The sequence below is a fragment of the Pristis pectinata genome, chromosome 3, assembly GCF_009764475.1.
Source record: "Pristis pectinata isolate sPriPec2 chromosome 3, sPriPec2.1.pri, whole genome shotgun sequence".
Taxonomy (NCBI): domain Eukaryota; kingdom Metazoa; phylum Chordata; class Chondrichthyes; order Rhinopristiformes; family Pristidae; genus Pristis; species Pristis pectinata.
This window is the reverse complement of record NC_067407.1, coordinates 38,778,361-38,802,627: the sequence shown is the minus strand read 5'-3', so window position 1 is coordinate 38,802,627 and position 24,267 is coordinate 38,778,361. Positions and strand designations below refer to the sequence as shown.

Genomic DNA, 24,267 nt, shown 5'->3' with positions numbered 1-24,267 from the left:
TTTGCGGCAACAGTACAGTGCAAGACCATAAAGACAAAAATTACTATAAGTTTCAAAAATAAATAAATAGCGCAAAAGAGGAATAATTGCGTAGTGTTCATGGGCTCATGGACTGTTCAGAAATCTGATGGCAGAGGGGGAGAAGCTGTTCCTGAAACGTTGAATGTGAGTCTTCAGGCTCCTGTATCTCCTCCCCAATGGTAGAAACGTGAAGGGGGCATGTCCTGGGTGGTGAGGGTCCTTAATGATGGATGCCATCTTCTTGAGGCACCAGCTCTTGAAGATGTCCTCAATGGCGGGAAGGGTTGTTCTTGCGATGGAGCTGGCTGAGTCTACAACCCTCTGCAGCCTCTTCCGATCCTGCACATTGGAACCTCCATACCAGGGGGCGGTGCAACCAGTCAGAATGCTCTCCATATACATCTGTAGAAATTTGCAAGAGTCTTTGGTGACATATCAAATCTCCTCAAACTCCTAATGAAGTAGAGCTGCTGGTGTGACTTCTTCGTGATTGCATCAATGTGTTGGGCCCAAGATAAATCCTCTGAGATGTTGACACCCAGGAACTTGAAGCTGCTCACCCTTTCCACTGCTGACCTCTCAATGAAGACTGGTGTGTGTTCTCCCGACTTCCCCTTCCTGAAGTCCCCTAAAAACTTGATGCTGTGTCTGACTAACAAGACTAAGGTGAAGAGATTGCCAAAGATATAGTTTAATTTTATGCTATGACTGAGATTAGACTAAATTCTATATTCTGCATCCCAGAATTTACAGTTGGGATTCACCAACAATGAATTTTATATCCGAAGCAGGGTCATCCTGGGATGATGTGGTTGAGCCCGCATCTTCTTTCATACTCCATATTGTTTAGCACGTGGAACTTGAGTCTCCTTATTGAGCAAAAAAATTGTAAGTCCATTTTCCGTGAAAAAGATGGATGGATCTGCATAGCTCCAAGAGTCACAAATGAAATAGCAACAAAAGTGTACACAGTCCCCAACATACCTAAGATCCAGATGTGTCAAGTGCTCCAGTGTGCAAAGCTCCAAGGAAATAGAATCAAGCTTGTTGAAACCAAGATTTACATCAGTCACTGTGGCTTTAAGCTCTGCAATCCTGTACAGAAAGATAATATTAATGTTATTGGCATCATCCTGGTGTCTTTATCCTAAGAACACTGTATTAAATATTCCAACTTAATTTTTGTTGCACTGAATGGAAATGATCTTTTATTTTTTAAAATCTTTCTCACCCACCAAATACAACTGTAAACCATAAATACATAGCTAGTGTTCAGACCCAACAATTCAAGCAGTTTCCTTTACAATATTTTTAAAGCAACTGATAAGAAAATATCCTTTACTGCAGCAAATATTTCTATTAAAACAGAAATCCAACTATTTGCTGCTCACTTATCAATGTACAAATTTTCTACAATAACTACGGCTTTTGGAAAATAGAAATTGAAATCAATTTGATGCAGAGCACCATACCATCAACAATATTTTTAAAGATAAAACTAGTATCCAGAATTACTATTGATTCTGATTTTAAAAATCATGACCACATTAGTGCAGGAAAGTGGCAAAAATGAGCACCAGTGGCTAAAGGGCCAACTCCTGCTTTTATTTCTTCCGTTCATTAATTGTTGGTTTGAATATGGTGAGTTATAATAAATTCAAAAGAAATAGCTTGAGACATTCAATGATGCTGGTCATTATTAATCTTTCAGGTAAACCTGCACGTGTCCTCAAATGTCAGGAACAGCTTTACTAAGATTCCTTCCCTCCTGTTTCTTCTCCTTTCCCCTTAAAAACATAAAATACAGTGGCATGCAAAAGTTTGGGCACACCAGTCAAAATTTCTGTTACTGTGAATAGCTAAGCGAGTAAAAGATGACCTGATTTCCAAAAGGCATAAAGTTAAAGATGACACATTTCTTTAATATTTTAAGCAATATTACTTTTTTATTTCCATCTTTTACAGTCTCAAAATAACAAAAGAGGAAAAGGGCCCGAAGCAAAAGTTTGGGCACCGTGCATGGTCAGTACTTCCTAACACCCCCTTTGGCAAGTATCACAGCTTATAAATGGTTTCTGTAGCCAGCTAAGAGTCTTTCAATTCTTGTTTGGGGGATTTTCACCCATTCTTCCTTGCAAAAGGCTTCTAGTTCTGTGAGATTCTTGGGCTGTCTTGCCAAAGGGGGTGTTACTAAGTACTGACCATGCAGGGTGCCCAAACTTTTGCTTCGGGCCCTCTTCCTTTTTTGTTATTTTGAAACTGTGAAAGATGGAAATAAAAAAGTAATTTTGCTTAAAATATTAAAGAAATGTGTCATCTTTAACATTATGCCATTTGGAAATCAGGTCATCTTTTAATCACTTAGCTATTCACAGTAACAGAAATTTTGACCAGGGGTGCCCAAACTTTTGTATGCCACTGTATATACGTAAATAAGAAAGAAGTGTTGGCCATTTGGCCCCTCGATCATTCAATAAAGCCACAGCTGATCCAATTTTGGTCCCAGCCTCAATTTCCTGCCTGCTCCCCTTTACCTTCAACTCCCCCGTAGATCCGCCTGTCTTGGCCTTGAGTACATTGAGTATACCTTGCTACCTTTATTAAAAGCTCCACAGCTCCCAAGGCTGGAGAATTCCAAAGATTCACCACACTCTGGAAGAAGAAATTCCTCATCAGTTCCAGCTTAAATAGCAATCCCTTATTCTAAAACTACTCCAAATTCCAAAATAGCCCACAAGAGGAAACACCCCCTCAGCATCCATACTTTTAAGCTCCCTATGAATCTTATTTGCTTACATAATATCACCTCTCATTCTTCTAAACTCTTAACGAGTACAGGGACAACATGCCTTAATGCACCACAACTCCTTCGTACCGGGAACCAAGTTCTCTAACCTATCTCCAATGCAAGCATACATCTCGTCAAATAAAGAGACCAAAACTGAATGCAGCACTGCAGGTGTGGTGTCAACAGTGCCCTGTATAGCTATATCAAAACTTCCCTATTTTTATACTCCATCATCTTTGCAATAAATGCCAACATTCTGTTAGCTATCTTAATTACTTGCTTTCATTAAAAACTAATTTCATATGTCACATACAAGGAGGCTTTGATCCCTCTGTGCTGCATCATTCTGCACTCCCTATGTAAACATTCTGCTTTATTATTCTTCCTACCAAAATTATAACCATTCATTTCTCCACATTACACTCCATCTAAAAAAAATTATCCACCCACTTGAACAATCTATTTCTTTGCAAACTGCATCCTCACAACCTGCTTTTCCACCTTCTTTGTATCTTTTGCAAATTTATTCCATTTTCCATTTGATTCCATTTTAATCATAATTTGCTTTTCATTCATTATTCTACCAACCTTTTACCCAATTATTTAACCTATCTGTATCGCTTTGCAAGCTCCATCTGTCCTTCCAACAACTTGCTAGCTCACCTATTTTGTAGCATCAGAAAATACGGCAGAAGTACACTTAGCCCCTTCATCCAAGTCATTTACAAAAATTATAAATAGTTGAGGCTCCAGAACCGATCCTCCTGGCAGTCCATTAGTTACAGCTTGCCAACCTGAAAACGTTCCATCTAGCCTGACATTGAGTTTTATTAGCAGGCCAACCCTCTATCCAAGCTAATAAATTATCGCATTGTCACAAGCTCTTACCTTTGTCCACAACCTTTTATTTGGCATCCTATCAAATGCCTTCTGGAAGTCCAAATACTCTGCATCAATTGGCTTCCCCTTATCTACCTGCCTCGTTACATTCTCAAAGAACGGTAATAAATCTGTCAAATGCAACTTCACTTGCATTACACAATTTAGCAGGGTCAACAGGATTTCAAGATTTTTGAAATGTCCTGCTACTGCTTCCATAGTAATGGATCTCAGAATTTTCCCAATGACATGTGTTAGGCTGACTATTCTATAATTTCCCACTTTCTGTCTCCCTACTTTCCTGGACTGCATTTGTTTTGCAATCCACTAAACCCTTCTAGAATCAGGGGAATTTTGCAAGATCAAAGCCAATTCATCTACTATCTCTGCAGCTGCTTAGCACCGGAGAACTTGCTGCCCTCATCCCAATATTTTGCATTGTGCCTTTTCTCTAGTGATTGTGATATTTCCTCACAGATTTCATATCATTGGGATGTGTTAATTGTCTTGTATCATGAAGAAAAATATTAAATAAAACTACAGATGCTGAAATCTAAAACAAAAACAGAAACTCAGGTCAGACAGCATCTATGGAAAAAGAAACAGTTAACACTTCAGGTCTAAGACCCTTCATCAAAGCTGAGATGTTAGTCTAGGTAGCAGAGTAGGTGGGAGGGGGCAATGGGTGGAACAAAGTGAATTTCTCTGATAGAGTGAGATAATATAGCTGTTAAGCAGTTAAGCTCCTTTTCTGGGTAATGTGTTGCAAATGTCAGTATAGTGTTGTATAATCTGGCCTACTGAGACACACTCAGCAGACTGTAATACACAAAAGGAACGGAGGAATGGCTGGCAAGAATGGCCAGTCCTAATACAAACAGAAAGAAAAAGCGAGTTACCTAAAGTTGGTATGGCCAAGTGATCCATTTTACTTAAATGGAAGGATCCAATACCCCCTACTACTTTTCAATGGTTCTCTCAAACTATCATGTTTAAACTTGGAAAATATTAGGAGTGGTACTGTTGATCCTTCACTTAAATTTGAGGAAGTTTGGAGTCCATTTATTCAATATTTTCACATAATATAGATCCCCTTATAATAGCCTTTCAATTTAGAGGAACGGAGTTGATGACATAATATTGCTCTGTTTCTATTGAGAAATTTTAGTCCAGTTTTTTTTCCCTTTTTTTAAATTTTTTTTTCTTTAGCTTAGTTTGGTTTGATATATTGTTTATAATTTTTCTTATTGTTTTGGGGTTTTTTCTTTTTTTTGATATTTTATAATAAATCTTTTTCTTTTATATTATATTCATTCACTAACAGATCGTTGGATCTACAGATTTTTTTTATAATCTATTGTTCTTTATGATTATTCATGTCATGATTGTTCTCCTGATCTCTTTGTATTACATGTATAAACATTGATATATTAATCTGTATTAATTTGAAAACTAATAAAAAGATTGAAAAAGAAAGAAAGAGTTATCTAAAGTTGGATATTCAATATTGAGTCCTGCAGGCTGCAGTGTGCCCAGACAAAAGATGAGATGTTGTTCCTCGAGCTTGTGTTGGGCCTCACCGTAACAGTGCAGCAGGCCACAGATATAGAGGGGAGAGTGGGGGCAGGATGGTGAATTAAAATGGCAAGAAACCACAAGCTCAGAGTCACTTCTGTGAACTGAATGCAGGCACTCCACAAAGTGATCACCCAATTTGTGTTTGGTTTCTCCAATGCAGAGCAGGCCACATGGTAAACACTGAATATAGTAGGCTAGATTTTAAGAAGTGCAAGTGAATCGTTGTAAGAAGTGCAAGTGAATCATTGTTTCACTTGCAAGGACAATTGGGGTTCGTGGATGGTGGAAGGGAAGAAGTGAAAAGACACATATTACATCTCCTTCAATTGCATGGGAAAGTGTCATCTGATAAGGAGCAAGTAGACTGTACAGAAGAGCAGATAAGGAAGTCACAAAGAGAGCAATCCCTTTGAAATGCCAAGAGGGGAGTGAAATAAGAGTTTGGTGGTGGAATCTCATTGGGGTTGGCAGAAATTGCAAAGGATAATCTGTTGAATGTAGAGGCTGGTAGAATGAAAGATGAGGACTGGGTACTCTTCTTGCTTTGTCCAGGAGAAGGGGTGAGCCGAGTATGGGAAATAGATGAGATGTGGTCAATGGCTCTGTCCACTACATTAGAGGGTAGCTATGATTAATGCTTCAGAGGCACCTACGTGGAATGTCTCAACATCAGAGCAAATGCAACAGAGACATAGGAACTGAGAAAATGGAATGGAGCTTTTCCAAGAGGCAAAGTGGGAGGAAGTATAATCAGGGTAGCTGTAGGAGTCTGGGCTTGTTGTGGATGTTGGTAGCTTGCCTAGCCCCTGAGATGGAGATGGCAAGATCCAGTAAGGGAAGGGGTGGGAGAGAGATGGACCACGTGAAGGTGGGACAAGGTCAGAAATTGGCTGCAATAGTGATGAAATTTTCAAGATCTACATGTGTACAGGAGCAGTACCAATGTAGTCATCAATGCACCAGAAAAAGAGTCGGGGAGTGGGCCTGAGCAGGACTGAAACAAAGGCTGTTCCATATTTCCCACAAAATACTCCCAACTCTTCAAAAACTTAAATGATGTCATTTGGATGAAAATGTAGGTGGTCTGATTAGTAAGTTTGCAGATAACATGAAAATTGCTGGAATTGTGGATAGCGAAAAAATTGTTAAAGGATATAGCAGGATATAGATCAGTTGGAAATTTGGGTGCAGAAATGGCAGAATGAGTTTAGTCTGTCACAATGGTGAGAAATAACTTAGCCAGTGTTGACTGATTTGATGTAGCCCAATTAACATACCTCCATTGTCTTACGTTTGGCTGATGTATATGAGAATGTCTCATGGCCACATCACTTTGCAAACCATATCTCTTGAGCAGCCGGGTGGGCCAGCAGCCTCCCTGTAGACAGTACTGTTTGTTTGCAAAGCTGTCCTTTTAACTTCGAACTGATTACTGCTTGCAATTTACATTAAGCACTGAAGACTGGTTTTCCTCCATCCTTAACAGTCTGGACAAGTGTGTGGTGATCCATTTTAGGAGGTCAAATGCAAGAGGAAAATACAGTAAATAGCAGAATCCTTAGGAGCACTGATGTACAGAGAGATCTTGGGATGTAAGTCCATAGCTCCCTGAAAGTGACAGCACAAGTGGATATAGTGGAAAAGAAGGCGTATGGCATACTTGCCGTCATTGGTCAGGGCATTAAGAAGTCGGGAAGTCACGTAACAGTTGTATAAGACTTTGCTTAAGCCATAATGGAGTACTATGTGCAGTTCTGGTCGCCACACTACAGGAAGGATGTGGAAGCTTTGAAGAAACTGCATAAGTGATTCACCAGGATGTTGCCTGGATTGGACTGTATTACCTATAAGGAGAAGTTCAACGAACTTGGATTTTTTTTTGGAGCATCAGAGACTGAAAGGTGACCTGATGTATATAAAATTATGAGAGGTACAGATCAGGTAGTTAGTCAGAATCTTTTTCCCAGGATGGTAACCATACTATGTTTCTAAAAAGATTGTTATAGTTTGGTCCCATGCAAGCACCCATATCTATACCTTTGATCTGGAGAAAGCAAGTTGAACATAGAACATAGAAAAGTACAGCACAGGAACAAGTCCTTTGGCCCATGGTGTCTGTGCCAACCATGATGCCAATTTAAGCTAATCCCATCTGCCTGAACATGGTCCATATCCCTCCATTCCCTGCCTGTTCATACGCCGGTCAACATGTCTCTTAAACATTGTTATTATAATCTGTCTGTCTAACCTCTCATTATAGCTAATGCTTCCTAATCCAAGCAACATCCTGGTGAACCTCTTCTGCAACTTCTCCAAAGCCTCCACATCCTTCTTGTAATGTGGTGACCAGAACTGCACACAGTACTCCAAATGTGGTTTGACTTGAGTTGAAGGAGAAGCTGTTTAATGTGTGAACAAGTTCAACTAGGTGAATGAGTGTGTTGGTGGAGGGGAACTAGCTAGATCTCTGCACAAGGAAGAAAAAGAGGTCCTCAGACCCTCCTGAAGTGGGATGGAAGGATTGTACATCCTTGGTGACAATGAACCAGTTAGGACTAGGGAATTGGAAACTATCACAAGACCAAAGTTTTGACTCCAATATTTGATCAAAGTCTCTGTCATTTCCTTATTTTCCCAGTAAGGAACCAAAGTTTATCTTGGCTACTCTTCCATTTAAGTAATAGTAGAAGTTTTTAATGTTGGCTTTTGCATTTCTTGCCAGCTTACTCCCATCATGTTAATTTTTTAAAAACTTTAGTCATCTTTCGCTGATCTCTTTTCTAAAATTTTCCATAATCTTCATGCCTACCATTAATCTTCCCAACATTATTTGCTTTTACTTTCAATTTGATACCATCCTTACTTTCCTTAATTAGCCATGGATAGATTAATTTTCTTTTGGTCTTTATCTCTCAATGTCGAGAGATAATGTCAATCTCAATCCTTGTCGAGACTGATAAAATATCTCCTTAAATATCTGCCAGTACTTATGTACCATCTTGCCTATTAATCAATTCTTCCAGTCTACTTAGACTACTCTCCTTCATATATTTTTAATTGTCTTTAAGCTTAAGGCACCTGTTATGAACCAAGTTTATCACTCTCAAAATAAAATGCTATCATGTTATGATCAATCTTTCTCAGAGAGTCCTTTACTATGAGGTCATTAATTACACAACCAAATCTACAGCATTTTCATGATGTACTGTTCAAAAAATTTCCCAAATACACTATCCCTCAAGAGCATGTTTCTTGCAATCCATTATTGTCTGATTCATAATCTGTTCTACTGTTAGGGAACCTGTAGACTAGTATTGACAGTGATATCTTTCCCTTGCTTTTTCTTATCTCTAATCAAATTGATTATAAATCTTTATATTCTTACTCCTTACAATTCTACTGATCCATTATTAAAAGACCAACCACACCTCCCTTACCTTTTAGCTCATCTTTCCAAAAAGTAAGTACCTAGAACATATAGTTTGCAGCCTTGGTAATCTTACAACCACGTTTTTGTATTAACTATCAGGTCATATACATTTATTTCTATTTACTCATTCAGTGCTTTTGTCTTGTAAAAAATTCAGATAAGTTGTTCCCATTGTTCCATATATTTGCCGGTGCCCTCTACTGTTTCTACCTCACTGTCACACTCTTTATCACTATGAGGCCTAACACTAACCAGAAGAACAACAACTCATATTCCGCTTGGGTAGCCTACAACCTAATCGTATGAACATCAAATTTTCCAATTTCGGGTAACCCTCCCCTCGTGTTCCTTTCCTACTCCCACCAGTCAACCCAGGTTCCCTCTCCCTTTGTTCAGCCTTTCTATTCCTTCCTCCCTTGTTACCAAGACTCATGACCCTCCCCCACCTGGTTCCATCTGTCCATTACCCATCCACCTGGGTTTTTACTCACTTGGTTCACCTTTCCTATCTCCTCTCATTCCCCCAGCTGACTCCATCTGCTCATCATCCCCCCCCACCCCCTAATCTGGTTCTACCTATCACCTACCAACCTGTTTCATTCTCCCTCTCACTTATATACTGGCGAGCTGCCTTCTACACTCAGTCCTAATGTAGGGTCTCAACCTGTAATGTCAACCATCCCTTTGACCTGCTGAGTCTTTATTTTTTGTTGATTATCATTACCCATTTCAATATCCCGTACTAACTTTCCACATTTCCCCTCAACTGAACTCTCTACTCCATTATTTCATTTAAAGCCCAGCTAAATCAATTTATTAAATTGGCAGGACCACTGCTCCCAGCCCAATTCAAGTGAAGTTCATCTCAAAGGTACATTTACCCCCTTTCTCCAGTATCCTTGCCTGTGCCCCATGGAATGGAACACACTTTTTCCACACCAATCATCACTGAGCCACACATTCAAATCTGTGTTGTTGACCCATGCCAATTTGCACATGGCTCATATTATTTCCAGAGATTATTACCTTTGTGGTTCTTCTTTCTACAGCCCACAGAAGGCAGAGGGTGATAGTAGATGGAGCGTATTCTGCCTGGAGGATGATGATTAGTGGTGTTCCGCAGGGATCTGTTCTGGGACCCCTGCTGTTTGTGATTTTTATAAATGACTTGGATAAGGAAGTGGAGGGGCGGGTTTGTAAGTTTGCAGATGACACAAAGGTTGGAGGTGTTGTGGTTACCACGGGATATAGACAGGATGCAGAGTTGGATGGACAAATGGCAGATGGAGTTCAATCTAGAAAAGTGTGAAGTGATACACTTTGGAAGATCGAACTTGAAGGCTGAGTACAAGGTTAATGGCAGTATTCTTAACTGTGTGGAGGAACAGAGGGATCTTGGGGCTCAAATCCATAGATCCCTCAAAGTTGCCATGCAAGTTCATAGGGTGGTTAAGAAGGCATATGATGTGCTGGCCTTCATTAGTCGAGGGATTGAGTTCAAGAGCCTTGAGGTAATGTTGCAGCTCTATAAAATTCTGGTTAGACCACACTTAGAGTATTGTGTTCAGTTCTGGTCACCTCATTATGGGAAGGATGTGGAAGCTTTAGAGAGGGTGCAGAGGAGATTTACCAGGATGCTGCCTGGATTAGAGAACATATGAGGATAGGTTGAGCAAGCTAGGCAGAGGCGACTTGTTAGAGGTATATAGGATTATGAGGGGCATAGATAGAGTGGACAGCCAGCACCTTTTTCCCACGGAGCAATGCCAATACCAGAGGACATACATTTAAGGTGAGAGGAGGAAAGTTTAGGGGAGATGGCAGACATAGTTTTTTTTTACAGAGAGTGATGGGTGCCTGGAATGCACTGTTGAGGGTGGTAACAGAGGCTGATTCAATTGGGACATTTAAAAGACTCTTAGATAAGCACATAGATGTCAGAAAAATGGAGGGCTAAGGGCGGTATAGCAGGGAAGGGTTAGACTGATCATGGAGTAGGTTTATGTAGGTCGGCACAACATCATGGGCTGAAGGGCCTGTGCTATGCTGTACTGTTCTATGTTCTAATTGAGACCACAGCTGCTCATAATGTCACACCAGTACCTCTTCTACAGTACAACTATTGGCATCTATGTGGACCATTACATTTGGATCTTTCCCTTCCACTTTAGTATGAGTGCTAAGGAGGTACCCTTAACTGTAATACCAATACTGCCTCCTGGAGCCACAGAGAATGACATCTATCTTCCTCCAACTGTACCATGGAGATGTGGTCAGTTAGCTCAGCCTCCATGCAGTCTCTGATCCTCTCCACCCAGCCTGCAAGAACGTTAAACAAATGTGATGAACGGGTGATCCTGCTATGCTACCCTCTGGATTACTTGTTGTCACATTCTGGCATCCTGGTCCATAGACCAAACCTGTAGTATTTCATCTGAGGGATGAGAGTTCCTCCTGAAAGAAAGGGTCCAGGCAGTGGGCTCCACTAGTTCCCATTTGCTATGACCACATCTCTCTTGCCCTGCCATATCTGATATAATTTACTTTGAGTAATTAAGCTGTCCAACAGGCTTTTTACATGTTTTTAATTCTAACTGAGTCTAGCTAATAATCACTTTCCAAGATATCTAGTTAAGACTTCCTCAGGTGGAAATGCTCCAAATTCATTGGATACACTCTGGTTCCTTAACCATATCACTATTCTTAATATGAGCTTCAATATAGTGAATTTTGGTAGATCATTCGGTGTTGGTGTTTGAACAGAGACATTTATAAACTGAATTGAAAACAGAACATAAAAATGAGAATTTGGCAAGTGGAATTCTGCAAAGTAATGGACAACTAGCTCTCAAAATAAAACTTAGTTTAAAACAAAGTACTTAATAGAACCGTAAAACACAAGTTATTCAACATTTATCACAAATGGCTGGCAGCAGTTAAGAAGCAATCAACCAACGAGAATTCCGAATAGTGAGTATCAAATGTGCACAGGAAGTTAAGGCATCACTTTTAATTTGAGCATGACACAGAAAAACGGAGCACAAACAAAATGCACCATAAACAAATTATAAAAGTTAAGAATTTGGTCAGTGTGTGAATTTAGTGAAGGTGCTTTCAGCCTTCAGTATTTGCAATTTTTGTTATTAGTCATCAGTTGTAGGCATCATTTGCAAGGCAAACATTTATTGCCTATACTTAATTGCTTCTGAGATAGTGATGGTGAGCCGCATTCTTGAACTGCTGCACGCCATATGATGCAAGTATCCCAGCAATACTATAGGGTAGGGAGCTCCACGATTACAATCCAGTGATAGTGATTTATGGCGTGTGACTTGGAAGGAATTTGCAGTTGGTGTCATTCTAGTACACTTCCCTGAAAGTGACAATGCAGGTGGAAAGGGTGGTAAAGAAGGCAGATGGCATGCTTGCTTGCATAGGTCAGTGCATAAAATATAAAAGTTGGGAGGTTATTTTGCTGGTTAGGTTGCACTTGGAGTATTATGTGCAGTTCTGGTCACCACACTATAGGAAATATGTGGTTGCGCTGGAGAGAGTGCAGAGGAGATTGCTTAGATTGGAGGACTTTCATTATGTGGAGAGTTTGGATAGGCTGGGCTTGTTTTTCCTGATGATGAGTGATCTGATAGAGGTATATAAAGTTTTAAGAGGTATTGATAGGGTAGATAGTGAGAATCTTTTTGCCATGGTGGAGCTATCAAAAACAAGAGGGGCAATGATTTAAGGTGAAAGGAAGGAGCTTTAAAGGGAATTTGAGGGGATTTTTTTTTTTTTTACACACACACACAGAGCGCGGTTGATATCTGGAACTTGCTGCCGGAGGAGATGGTGGAATGAGATACAATCACTATGTTTAAGGGACATTTAGACAGGCACTTAATTAGGCAAGGCATAGAAGGACATAGACCTAATGTGAGCAAATGGGATTAGTGCAGATCGGCAAAAAGGTGAATGGATGTGGTGGGCTGAAGGGCCTGGTTCTGTGCTGTACAGCTTCATGACTCCTTGTCTTGTTAAGTGGTGCTAATAATGGGTTAGGGATGTGCTATTTAAGAAGCCTCCACAGTGGTGGTACAGGGAATGGTGGATGCAGTGCCAATCAACCAGGCTACTTTATCCTGAATGGTGTCAAACTTGGAATTAATCTATACTCATGCACTCAGTTGGAAGGTATTTCATCACAATCTTGACTTGTGACCAGTAAATGATGGAAAGGCTTTGGTATATTGGAAATTAAGATCTTTGCAGTAAGATACCTCATATCTGGCCCATTCATATAACCACAGTATTTATGTGGCTGGTTTGGTTGAGTTTCTGGTCAGTTGCAACTCCAACTCCGAGGATCTTTATTGGGAAGAGTGGGTGGAATCTGGCACTGATAATGCTATTGAAATATCAAGGGTAGGTGATAGAACTCCTTTTGTCAGAGATGGTCATTGCCTGGCACTTGTGCAGCACTAATGTTACTTGCCATTTATCATCCCATGTCTGAATGTTGTCTAGGTCTGGTCCTGCATTTCTTTTTACATAACAGAAGAATAATAATTCTGATTCAGAACTGGACAATAAACAGAGAAAAATGAAAAGGAAATACTACTGTTACCACTCAAATTACAATTACCAGACTGAATAAACATCATTTCAAATCAGACACAATTCACTGAAATTTAATACAATGACCCAACATATGGATTTTTCATTTGTCAGCAAGTTCTTTAAAGCATAACCCCAATTAACAATAGTGCAAAACACCTGAGGATACATTGCTTTCTATTTACTCATTAATCAATTCCAAACATTAGAAGCTACCTACTTCATTAAGTGTCTCTTTAGTACTGGAAGGAATACTTTTGAAATTGATTTATTTGTATTCCACATCCAAAAACTACTGAGATCCTAGGTTATGTTAAACCTTTCTATATATAACAAAAAGATCACAAGCTGTAAGTATATAAGACCTACCTAGAAGGGACTCCAGTCAACAAATTCTTACTCAAGTTCACACTAACAACAGGAGCTCCATCAGAGGCATCAAACACTTCATCTGGAACAACAGTGGCTTTCTTGTTACTAGACCAGAAAGATCAAGAAAGATGTTTAGTTTTTGAAAGGGTTTAAGTCAAGCAACAAAATTCTAAACTTACTTCTGGAATAAATACATCAATTCTATATACATTATGCATGATTCTTTAGCTTAAATTAATAGTCTTAAATTAAGAGCCAAACTGTCCAAGTGCACCAATAATTTACATTTTCAAATACTAGAGAGGCTTCCTAAAAAGGTATAATGGGCTTATATAACTCAGAGGAGTCTAAAGAGCACACAAAACAAGAGGTTTGAGATCCCCTCGAGGAGGCCATCTTATTTTGTTTCAATGCTTTTAGCCTGTAATAATTCCCTATATTTTAAATGTTATTATAACTTCATTCAGGGAAACACCGGTGGATCCATTTAACCCATTAAGTTGGAAATGTTGTGCAACTTTCCCTGACTTTGGATGTTTTAAAAGTTTATAACGTACAACAAATATTTTTAATATTTATTAAAATACATGTCAGAATTGAACAATTTTGATAAATTACATTTTCTGGAAACACACCGCACATCATTTATTCTGTATGCAATGAAAGCTAATCTGAGCCATACAACTGCAAGAAGACAGTGCTGACCAAGCTGCTGCAGATGTTAGCTGGTCAAACTGGGCTTGAATTACATAACCATATAGTCACTTTCTGAATAACATTTGCAGGAAAGGGATGACATGTCAGTTATATTCATAATTATGGGTGGCATGCGTTACAAGAATAGCAGATGTTCAATAAGGATAACAATTATCTTCCCCAAAGGCCCAAAAGACAAGTACACCACCCAGATTGGTGATGAATTTTAAAGATTAGAAAGTTCACCAGCATAAAAAAGGATAGAGATTCCTCCAGCATTAAAATTTCTATGTTCAAACTTAGATTGTGACATTGCCTCAGTGCCTTGCTTCTGTTAATATTTAAGGTCTAGGCTCCTGTGAAATTGCTGCCCTTAGAATTGTGGTGTTACTGAAGTATCTTTTTATTTAAAAATGTTTTAATTTTCTGGAATCTGACAAGGCCAACATTTATCGACCATCCCTCATTGCCCTTGACCTGAGTGGCTTACTAAGCCATTTTAGAGGGCTTGCATGAATCGATGAAGGGACAAAATTTGAAATAAAAAACCTCACCTTCAGCAAAAATATAACTTCTGTTGAACATCAATGTATGTATACCCTGCATTCCTTTTTTACCTACAGTTTTTGATGCAAAACAATTCTGCAAAATTAAATTACTAAATCTGAATTTGCATGTCTTTTGTAAGCCATATACCTAAATAATTACATAGCAAATAATTAATTCTGTTCTACCTATTTACAAATATGGTAAAATATTATATCTGTATTGAATATATTACAGATTTTCTCATCATAAGGTTCTATGTTCATACAGTATGTTAAATTCAAAACTGCAGTGTAAATAATTGAGCGTAGAAGATAGTTTTCCAGGAAGCATCAAGGGAACAAGCTATTTTAGATCTATTACTTTGTAATACGAAAGAATTAATTGATAATCTAATGGTTAAGGTTTTTTAAAGCAAATATTATACAGCAAAATTTCACATAAAAATGAAAATAATTATAGTTCGATATGAAACCAGAATTCTAATTCTGAAATAAAACAAATTATAAGGGCATTAGATACAAATTGGTTATGATAGATTGGGAAACTATATTAAAAGAATTGACAGCAAACAAGCAATTTCTAACACCAAACAAATTAATACATATTTTACAGGTAATGGTATCCCTTTAAGGCAAAAAAAACCAACAGGAAAGTGGTCCAGCCATGTCTATCAAAAGAAGTTACATCAAATGAAAAGTATTATAACCAACCTCAATCCTACCCCAGCCCCCAAAAGCAGTAAGCCTAAGGATTGGGAAAATTTCAGAACTCAGCAAAGGTAGACCAAGATATTGATAAGGGAATGGAAAGTAGAATACAAGAGTAGGCCAGTGAGAAACACGAAAGTAGATTGTTAGAACTTCTATAGATATGAAAAATGGGGGGAAAAAAGCCCAAGTTAGAAATTAGAACAAGTATCTTGTGTCTTCTTCCATGAAGGCAGATAGAGAAAACTTATCAGAAATAGTGAAGGATGCACAGGAAGAAATTAGGAATCATAAAACATTTGTACTGGGGAATGAGACTGAATGGTGATAAATCTCTAGGACCCGATGACTTGCAACCTAAGGATCCTGAATGAGGGGTGTTACGGTCTAGGTTACTATCAGTGAATGTCCCTTTAAGACAGAGCATAGTGGTGTGTGTGTGGGGCGTGGTTACGACAACAGAAGATAAAGTACGTAATGATGTTTTTGAAGCAGTCAGTTGGGGGGGGAGGGAGGGGGACTGCTAATCTCTGTTGATGGATGAAAAACAGTAAGTATCTGTCACTACAATCCACGTATGGATTTTTGGAGTAATCCGGTGGAGTCCACTTTGTCATTAACCTGTAGAAGGAAACAGCTATTTGTGTGGATGGCCATATCTCAGATGTCTTTCGGGGTGGCAGATACTTCGGAACAAAGCAGTGGAGTTCACTTTGTTGTTGACCTGTAGAAGGAAACAGGTATTTCTGTGGACGGCCACAATTTGAGAGCCTTTCAGGGCGAGGCAGATGCGGTGGAGTAGTCACTGCTGAGTAGACACTGAGGTGCCATATGGGTTCCATCGGGGAACATTTGGATTTCGTAATTACTCTCTATTTTCTCTCTACATCTACGTCTTATCTTCAGTCAACAGTGGTTTTGAAGAAGCCTTTGCTCACGATTCACCTTATGGCTTGCTGAAGTGAACTTTGAAAACTATTCCTGGACTTGGAGTTTGGGAGTTTGCCTCACACAGACTACAAGTTTAGTTTTTGGGGTTAATGTTTAAGATTTAACATTTTTACTTCTAACATCCTAACATTTTTACTTTTATTTTTCTTATTATCATAAGTAGTTATTAATAAAGTAGTTTTTAACACTGGTACATGACTCGGTGTGTTTCTTTTGTTGCTGGTTCGTAACAGGGGCTATAGAGAGTATGGTGCACTTACTACCATCTTCCAAAATTCCAGACACCAGAACAGTTCCTACAGCTTGGAAGCCCATTATATGGGGTGGGGGGGGGAGGGGGGAAGAGGGAAAACGGGGATTGAGGTCGGGAGAGACAGACGAGAAAACAACAACCAACAAATTTAGCCTCTTATCAGTAAAAGGGAAAAGGCTACATCTATTATTGTTACAAAAATGGTAACAGGACACTTAGAAAATAAAAGCAGGATTGGGTTGATAAACATGGATTACTGAAGTAGAAATCATCTTTGACAAATATGTTGACATTTTAAGATTATATTGAACAGAATGGGTAGGGGCAAATCGACTTTCAGGAAGCCTTTGATAAGATGCCACACAAGAGATAATAAAACAAAATTAGGTCACACGGGATAAAATTATACATGGCTTTGGCAAGACATCATTGATTGGTGTGTACCATTTTAGCCTCCTTACCAACATCACAAGATTGGTTGACGGACAGAAAACAGAGTAAATATGTAATTTTTCAATGGGAGACTGTGATTAGTGGGATACTATAGGAACACTGTGTTGAGACCAGTGTTCACCATTTACAACAACAATTTGGATGAGGGCCTCAAGTGTAATAAATTCAAGTTTGTTGAAACACAGCTGGGTGCCAGTGAAGGCTATGTGGAGAATGGAGAGAGGGTCAGGTTAGTGAATGGGGAGAACATGACACATATAATATATGGGAAAAATGCATTCATCCACTTTGGCAGAAAAAATTGAAAAGTGGAGTGTTCTTTCAATGGTGAGAGACTGAAAAGTACTGGAGTTTAAAGAATTCTGGGTGCCCTTGTACACAAATTACTGAATGTTAACATGCAGATACAGCAAGTGATTAGGGAGGTAAACAGAAATTTGACAGTAATTGCAAGACAACTCTGAGTACAACAATAGAGATATCTTGCTCCAATTCAGATATGCTGAGACCATATCTGAAATATCGTTTACAGGTCTGGTCTCCCAATCCAAGGATATACTTCTTATAGATGGAGTGTTGTGAAGGTTGACCATTTTGATTCTGTCTGTATCACTCAGGCCAGTCAATGTCAAAACGTCGAAGTTCTTGGGTTCTGACAGCAGTGACAATCAGGTCTGTCGCTATTGGGCCTGTCCAGCAGTGGTTAAGAATCAGAATCAAGTTTATTATCACTGTCTTATATGACGTGAAATTTGTTCTTTTGCAGCAGCAGTACAGTGCAAAGACATAAACTTACTATAAATTACAAAAATAAATAAATAGTGCAAAATAAAAATGAGGTAGTGTTCATGGACCATTCAGGAATCTGATGGCGGAGGGGAAGAAGCTATTTCTGAATCATTGAGTGTGGGTCTTCAGGCTCCCGCACCTCCTCCCTGATGGTAGTAAATGAGAAGAGGGCATGTCTCGGACGGTGAGGGTACTTAGCGATGGGTGCCACCTTCTTGAGGCATCACCTCTTGAAGATGTCCTTGATGGTGGGGAGAGTTGTGCCCATGACAAAGCTGACTGAGTCTATAACCCTCTGCAGCCTCTTGCGATCCTGTGCATTAGAACCTCCATACCAGGCTGTCATGCAACCAGTCAGAATGCTCTCCACAGTACATCTATAGAAGTATCTTTGGTGACAATCTCCTAACAAAGTAGAGCTCTGATAGAATGTACAGGGAATGAAATTATACAGGGCTTTGGTGAGACATTATTTGTGTAGTATGTCCCAGTTTGGCCTCCTTACCCAAAACGAGGATATGGTCATTTGCAAGTCAGTGCAGCATTGATTCAGATTGATTTGTGGGATGAGGTAGTTGTCCTGTGAAGAGAGTTTAAGTAGGACTGGCCTAAACTCATTGAGAAGTGGCCTCATTGGTTCTAAGAGGGATTGATAGGGTAGATGCCAGGAAGCCATTTCATTCCAGGTGGGAAGTCTGGGATTAGGGAGCAGAGTCTTAGAATGAAAGGTCAGCAATTAAGGACTGAGAATAGGCGAAACATCTTTACTCACAGTGCTGAAAGCCTTTGGAACTCTCTACAGCTGAGTAAATTCAAGTTTGAAACTGATTATTTTTGGATAACAAGGGAATCAAAAGATATGGGAATTGCACAGGTAAGTAGACCTAAGCCATGATGTTACTGAATGCAAAGTAGGCTCAAAAGCACTTGCTTACTTCTGCTTCTATTTCTTACATTCTGAAAACTCAATTTATCTTCACTGACAATGGTCTTTTGTCTCAACTCCAGGAACAGATCTTCTACATTAGGCATCTTTCTGGTCCAAGATATATGCCCATTTCTTCCCAAAAGTATTACCAATAGGATTCTCATAGCCAAAAGAAAAAGCAGTCTTTGCTCAATTCTATCCCAAGATAAAAGGCTGTAGTAACAAAAAGGCAGTGTGTTAACATGGTCATGTCAATACAACTTCAGACATCTTAATTCAACATTACATTTGAACAAGAGCAGTAACACATTCTAAGATAACAATTCTAAGTTTGAGGATTTCATATGAAGTACAATGTTATAAATATTATAATGGATTACAAATAGTTTCAATGAAATTTATACTGAAAAACTGGGCATTATAGCAAAATACATACAAGTATTGCCAAATTTATTCTTCTTTCACATACCTGTATTCTAAAACCTTATGTGTTCCCAGGCTGTACACACTGCCCTTAGACTCGCTTGGAAATGTCATAGCTGTTCCTGGACCACTGTCACCTTGGCTAGCTGGTTGCTCTTGTCAAAAAAAAACACAATAAAGTAAGGGTTATTTGTCCTGTGAACACAGATTAAAAACAAAGTGCTTCTGCCACTATGTATCACACTGCTTTCATCCATACTCTGCCATTACTCTCTGGTCAAGTTGCTAGTAGACAGTCAAAAACAAACCATGAATAGATTAAGAGTAAAATACTAAGACAGTTACACATAATTTCAAGTTCTGGAATCCTTCCGGTGAATCTGTGTTGCAGCTCCTCCAAGACCATTATTTATTTCCCAAAGTTTGATCCCCAAAACCAAACATAATACTCCCTGTGTGGCCTGACCAAGCTTCTCTCCCACTCAAGTGTCATTTCCCAACTTTATTTCATACCAACAAACAATTGCTGGAGGAACTCAGTGGGCTGAGCAGCATCTGTGGGAGGACAGGAAGTGTCAATGTTTTGGGTCAAAGCCCTGCATCAGGTTTCTGATTGTCGATCCAAAACTGCAACATTTCCTTTCCTTCCACAAATGCTGCTCGACCCACTGAGTTCCTCCAGCAGATTGTTTGTTGCTCCAGATTCCAGCACCTGCAGTCTCTTGTGTCTTTATTTCATACCATTTACTTTGCAATGAAAGATAATATTCCAATTGTCATTTTCATTGTTTTTTGTATGTATGCACAAGCCTTTAACATATTGTGCACATGGATGCTTAAATCCCATTACTCCCAAATTCCTGGTCTCCTTATAGAAAATATTTTTATTTATCCATATTGAATTCCATCTGCCACAATTTTCTCCAATAACCAAACTTTGTCCCTTTATTGCTTTCTGCTTCCATCTAATAAAACATCATTTAAGTATAATAGCTGTAAACAAGGATATGTAGTGTGTATTCCTTCATCCAGGTTGTTAATAAATATGGTGAAAAGCTGTGGACCTCAGCACAGATGCCTTGGGATCAACATCTGTCATATCCCACCAATCAGTTGCTCACTTATAAGGAAATATATTTGTCCACATGTGTTACACTGTGACATGGCAGTAGAAAATACACGTTATTTGATGCTTCAGTCGGTAATGACTTGGATACCTTCAGCAATGTTAACAAACAATCCAGAGAAGAGAATACCAGGGCCAGCCTAATTGACTGGTGCAAGCAACCAAACAAGTTAATATCAAAATGCACAAGGTCTAGAAAAAAACAATGTCTTAATATTCAGTGGCTCAGGTAATTTATGGCTCACTTGATCAGTTCCAAACACTGCAGAGTTGAGTGGGGTGGCACCCAGTGGAGTGCCAGTTTATTTCACAGGTTTACTGCTCAGTAGCTTTGTACAGGTGGAGTGAGCCAATTATATTCATAGGTACAGGAGAAAACTCACTGCAAAACTCTCACTAAATTTAGAAAAATGACTCATGAGACTGGATTCAGTCATACAAAGGGAAACAAGTCCTCAAACCCAAAAGTTGCATTGGACCATTATCCAGAGACAAAGCAGTAGAAGTGTGGTGGCTCAGCTCCAGGGCCTGTAATAGACACTTGTGCTCAACAAGTTGCATAGGTGTACTTGGAACTTGAGTCTATGCTGTGGATCAGTGATACCAGAAATTTAATCTCTTTCAGATGATTTTCCAAGTAATATTTTTAGGCTCCTGGGATCCAAGAAGATTAGAAATGATGCACTCAAGAAGGGTTGTGAGATTTGTACATGCAAGCTGTTTGGCTCTGATTGAAAGATCCATTCTTGGATGAGATGCAAAATAAAGGAAATTTTCATGACTTTAGGTCTTTTTGGAGGAAGAAAGTTGGAGGGTGTTAGGAGATATTTTGTTTGGATGCAAAAAGGAGATATGTAACAGAACCCCTAAATTATGCCATGGATAATGGAAGTGTAGGCACACCTCTAAATGCAAGATGTGCACCCTGTGTACTGCAGGGATTACCACTGATGTACCCAGATGAATATCCAGGGCAACAGCTAAACTATTAGCTGCACAGTTGACTAAACAGCAGGACATATAGCCGACATTAGCCTTTTCTAGAAATTTACCAACTTGATAAACCCACCCATGAAATTCAATTTTTCTGTTCTCTTCCGTCTAACCCCATGAGGCAAACCTTCTCCCAATTATTTTCTTCTCACATAATGCATCCTTACCATCTACTTGTTGGACAAGGGATCTGGAATGCAGGCATTAGGCCTCTTACAATTTCACTTTGAGACTGGTGACCAGAGTTCAAGGTGACTCCTCTTGGATCTTACCACCCTGGAGAAGCACAAATCATCTACTAAACACATTCTCACGTAAATACTAGGAGCTCATCAAATGAAGGGCAGCTTGCAAACCCTCATCATACAACTCATTGTTCTATGTTACCATTGTTTTCCTGAGGAAATTTCTATTTTCATACCTCTTATTGAAGGCCATTGCAATCAACCACTGTAATGAAGCTTGCTGACAATCAGCAAATGAATTATTCCACAAAATTCAAGCTGCTTAAGCATGTAAAAATCCCTGTTACTATCTCAGGGAAATGCATTCATTTTCAATAAATTTTTTTAATAAGTTATCTTTATTAGTCACATATACATCAAAATGCAGTGAAAAAAAGTTGATTTTGTACCTTCTATTCTACTCCTTAAGTACTTGAGAAGCTCTTGTGTTCCTCTCTGTAAAAGAAACATTTTTTTTTTACAAAGGCCAATACAGAAACATCCTCGCTTCTCTTAAGCAAATGCCAACTATACTTGGAGGAAGTTAGTAAGATATACGAGCTGTAACTAGAAAATATATCAAAATTAACCATGGACTGCTCTCAAGTTCAATCACTCTGCAAACTACCATGTTGATGAAGAGACCAAGATGACATGGGGATACCTTAAAATTGTGGACTCCGCCCCCCCCAAGATATGTACTAAGCACAAAACATCAGAAGCACCTGTACAGCCTAGAGGAGCATCATGTGTATTAAGCCAATAAATTAAATCGCATGACTGAATATTACTAGGTTATCTACTGATCCATTTTGAAGCAGCATGAGCAGTTAGCCAGGCAACAATCAGTAATAAGATTTTTAGTTTTATTAAAAGCAAAATGCTTTCCTATTCAATAAAAAACACGATAACTTTCTTTCTGTCATTGGTCTTTGAGCTTTTTAATCAACTGCAATTGAGGAGACCTGTTACAAAGTCTTAGCAATGCTTTAATCACAATTAGCCACTACGTCAAAATTTTTCTGGAAATGATTGGCCCAGTAAAAGTACACCATAAACAATATCCTGTGTGTTGGCTGCACACTGTGACAATGGTTGGTTCCATCATGGGCATACTGCTGCAAACTTAAGTCATGCCCAAGATTTCTAGTGACTAGCCATTATATACAGTATATATTACTTTTCATACTGTGGAATGCACAAATGAAATGATAGGGCTGAAATAAACAGCATTGTGATCGAAGTACAAGCAGGACGAGACCATCCTGCCCCTCACACCTGCACTGCCATTCATCAAGATCACAGCTGATCTTCTACCTTAGCACTACTTTCCTACACTTATCCCACATCCCTTGAAAACCTTAATATCTAAAAATTAATCTGTCTTGAATAATAAAGCAAGAGAACCTCCGAAGCACTCTTGGGTAGCGAATTCAAAAGATTAACCAACCCCTGGGTAAAGAAATTCTCTTTCATTAATTTTGAGACAGTGATCCCTAGTTTTCAACATCCTAGCCAGAGGAAAAGCAACTTCTTACCATCCAGCCAAGGATTTTGCATGTTTAAAAGAGATTACCTCTCATTCTTCTACACTTCAGAATAGGACTCATCTGCTTAATCCATCCTTGTGCGACAAACCCACTGTTTAAGGCCTCAGTCTGAGGAACCACTGCTTCTATCACAAACATATTTTTGCCCGGGTAAGGAGACCAGTCTTGAACGCAATATTTCAGGTCTCACCAGGCGTCTATATAATTAATCTTTACTTAGGCATTCAAATCCTCTTGCAGTAAAGGACAACATACCATTTTCCTTCTGAACTGCTGGCTGAACCTGCACGTTAACTTTCAGTGGACCAGGACAGCAGCTTCCTTGGAACACCAAAACATCAGGTCTCTCATCATTTAAAAAAAAAGCCTATTTTTTCTATCAAAGTGCATAACCTCATTTTTCCACATTATATCCTTCTGTCATATCCATCCTTTCCACATAGTCTGTCTATATCTTCCTGAAGCCTCTCTGCAACATCTTCAGTCCACACTGCCACTTGGTTAGTCTCTTCGGCAAACTTCAATATATTACACTTTGTCCCCTCATTAAAATCACTGATGTAGATTCTCAACAGTTGGAGCTATAGGACCAATCCATGTGGCATCCACTAATCACTTCCTGAATATGATCCATTGATTACTACTTTGCTTTCTATCCATTAACTATTTTTGTTTAATAATCTCTTATGTGGAACCTTATCAAAAGGTTTTCAGAAAGCACTAAGAAATCACAACAACTGGTTTGCTAGTTATAAATGCAAAAACATCCAAAATATTTGCCAAACATGATTACCCTTTCATAAATCTACATTGACTATGCCCAATCCTGTTACTGTTTTCTAAGTGCCCTGCTAATATTTCCTTAGTAGTAGGTTCCAACATTTTGTCCACTACCATTAAACTACAGTTCCCCGTTTTCTCTCTTTCCTTTCTTAAATCATGAGAC

The 24,267-nt window shown here is 39.0% G+C and overlaps 1 protein-coding gene across 2 annotated transcripts in view; it reads right to left on the bottom strand.

The window, feature by feature from the left end:
- lrrc40 (leucine rich repeat containing 40) overlaps nt 1-24,267 on the bottom strand; it is a 62,836-nt gene that overhangs the window by 7,980 nt on the left and 30,589 nt on the right. Inside the window, exons 9-12 of one of the 2 annotated variants that reach the window (XM_052013078.1) lie at nt 22,182-22,227; nt 19,475-19,583; nt 13,677-13,784; nt 1,006-1,116 (exon numbers count right to left, since the gene is read on the bottom strand). In XM_052013078.1, the coding sequence (XP_051869038.1) occupies nt 1,006-1,116; nt 13,677-13,784; nt 19,475-19,583; nt 22,182-22,227 (374 nt within the window). Of the gene's footprint in view, nt 1-1,005; nt 1,117-13,676; nt 13,785-18,951; nt 19,219-19,474; nt 19,584-22,181; nt 22,228-24,267 lie in introns of those variants that run through there. The other variant, XM_052013079.1, reaches the window with a different exon arrangement.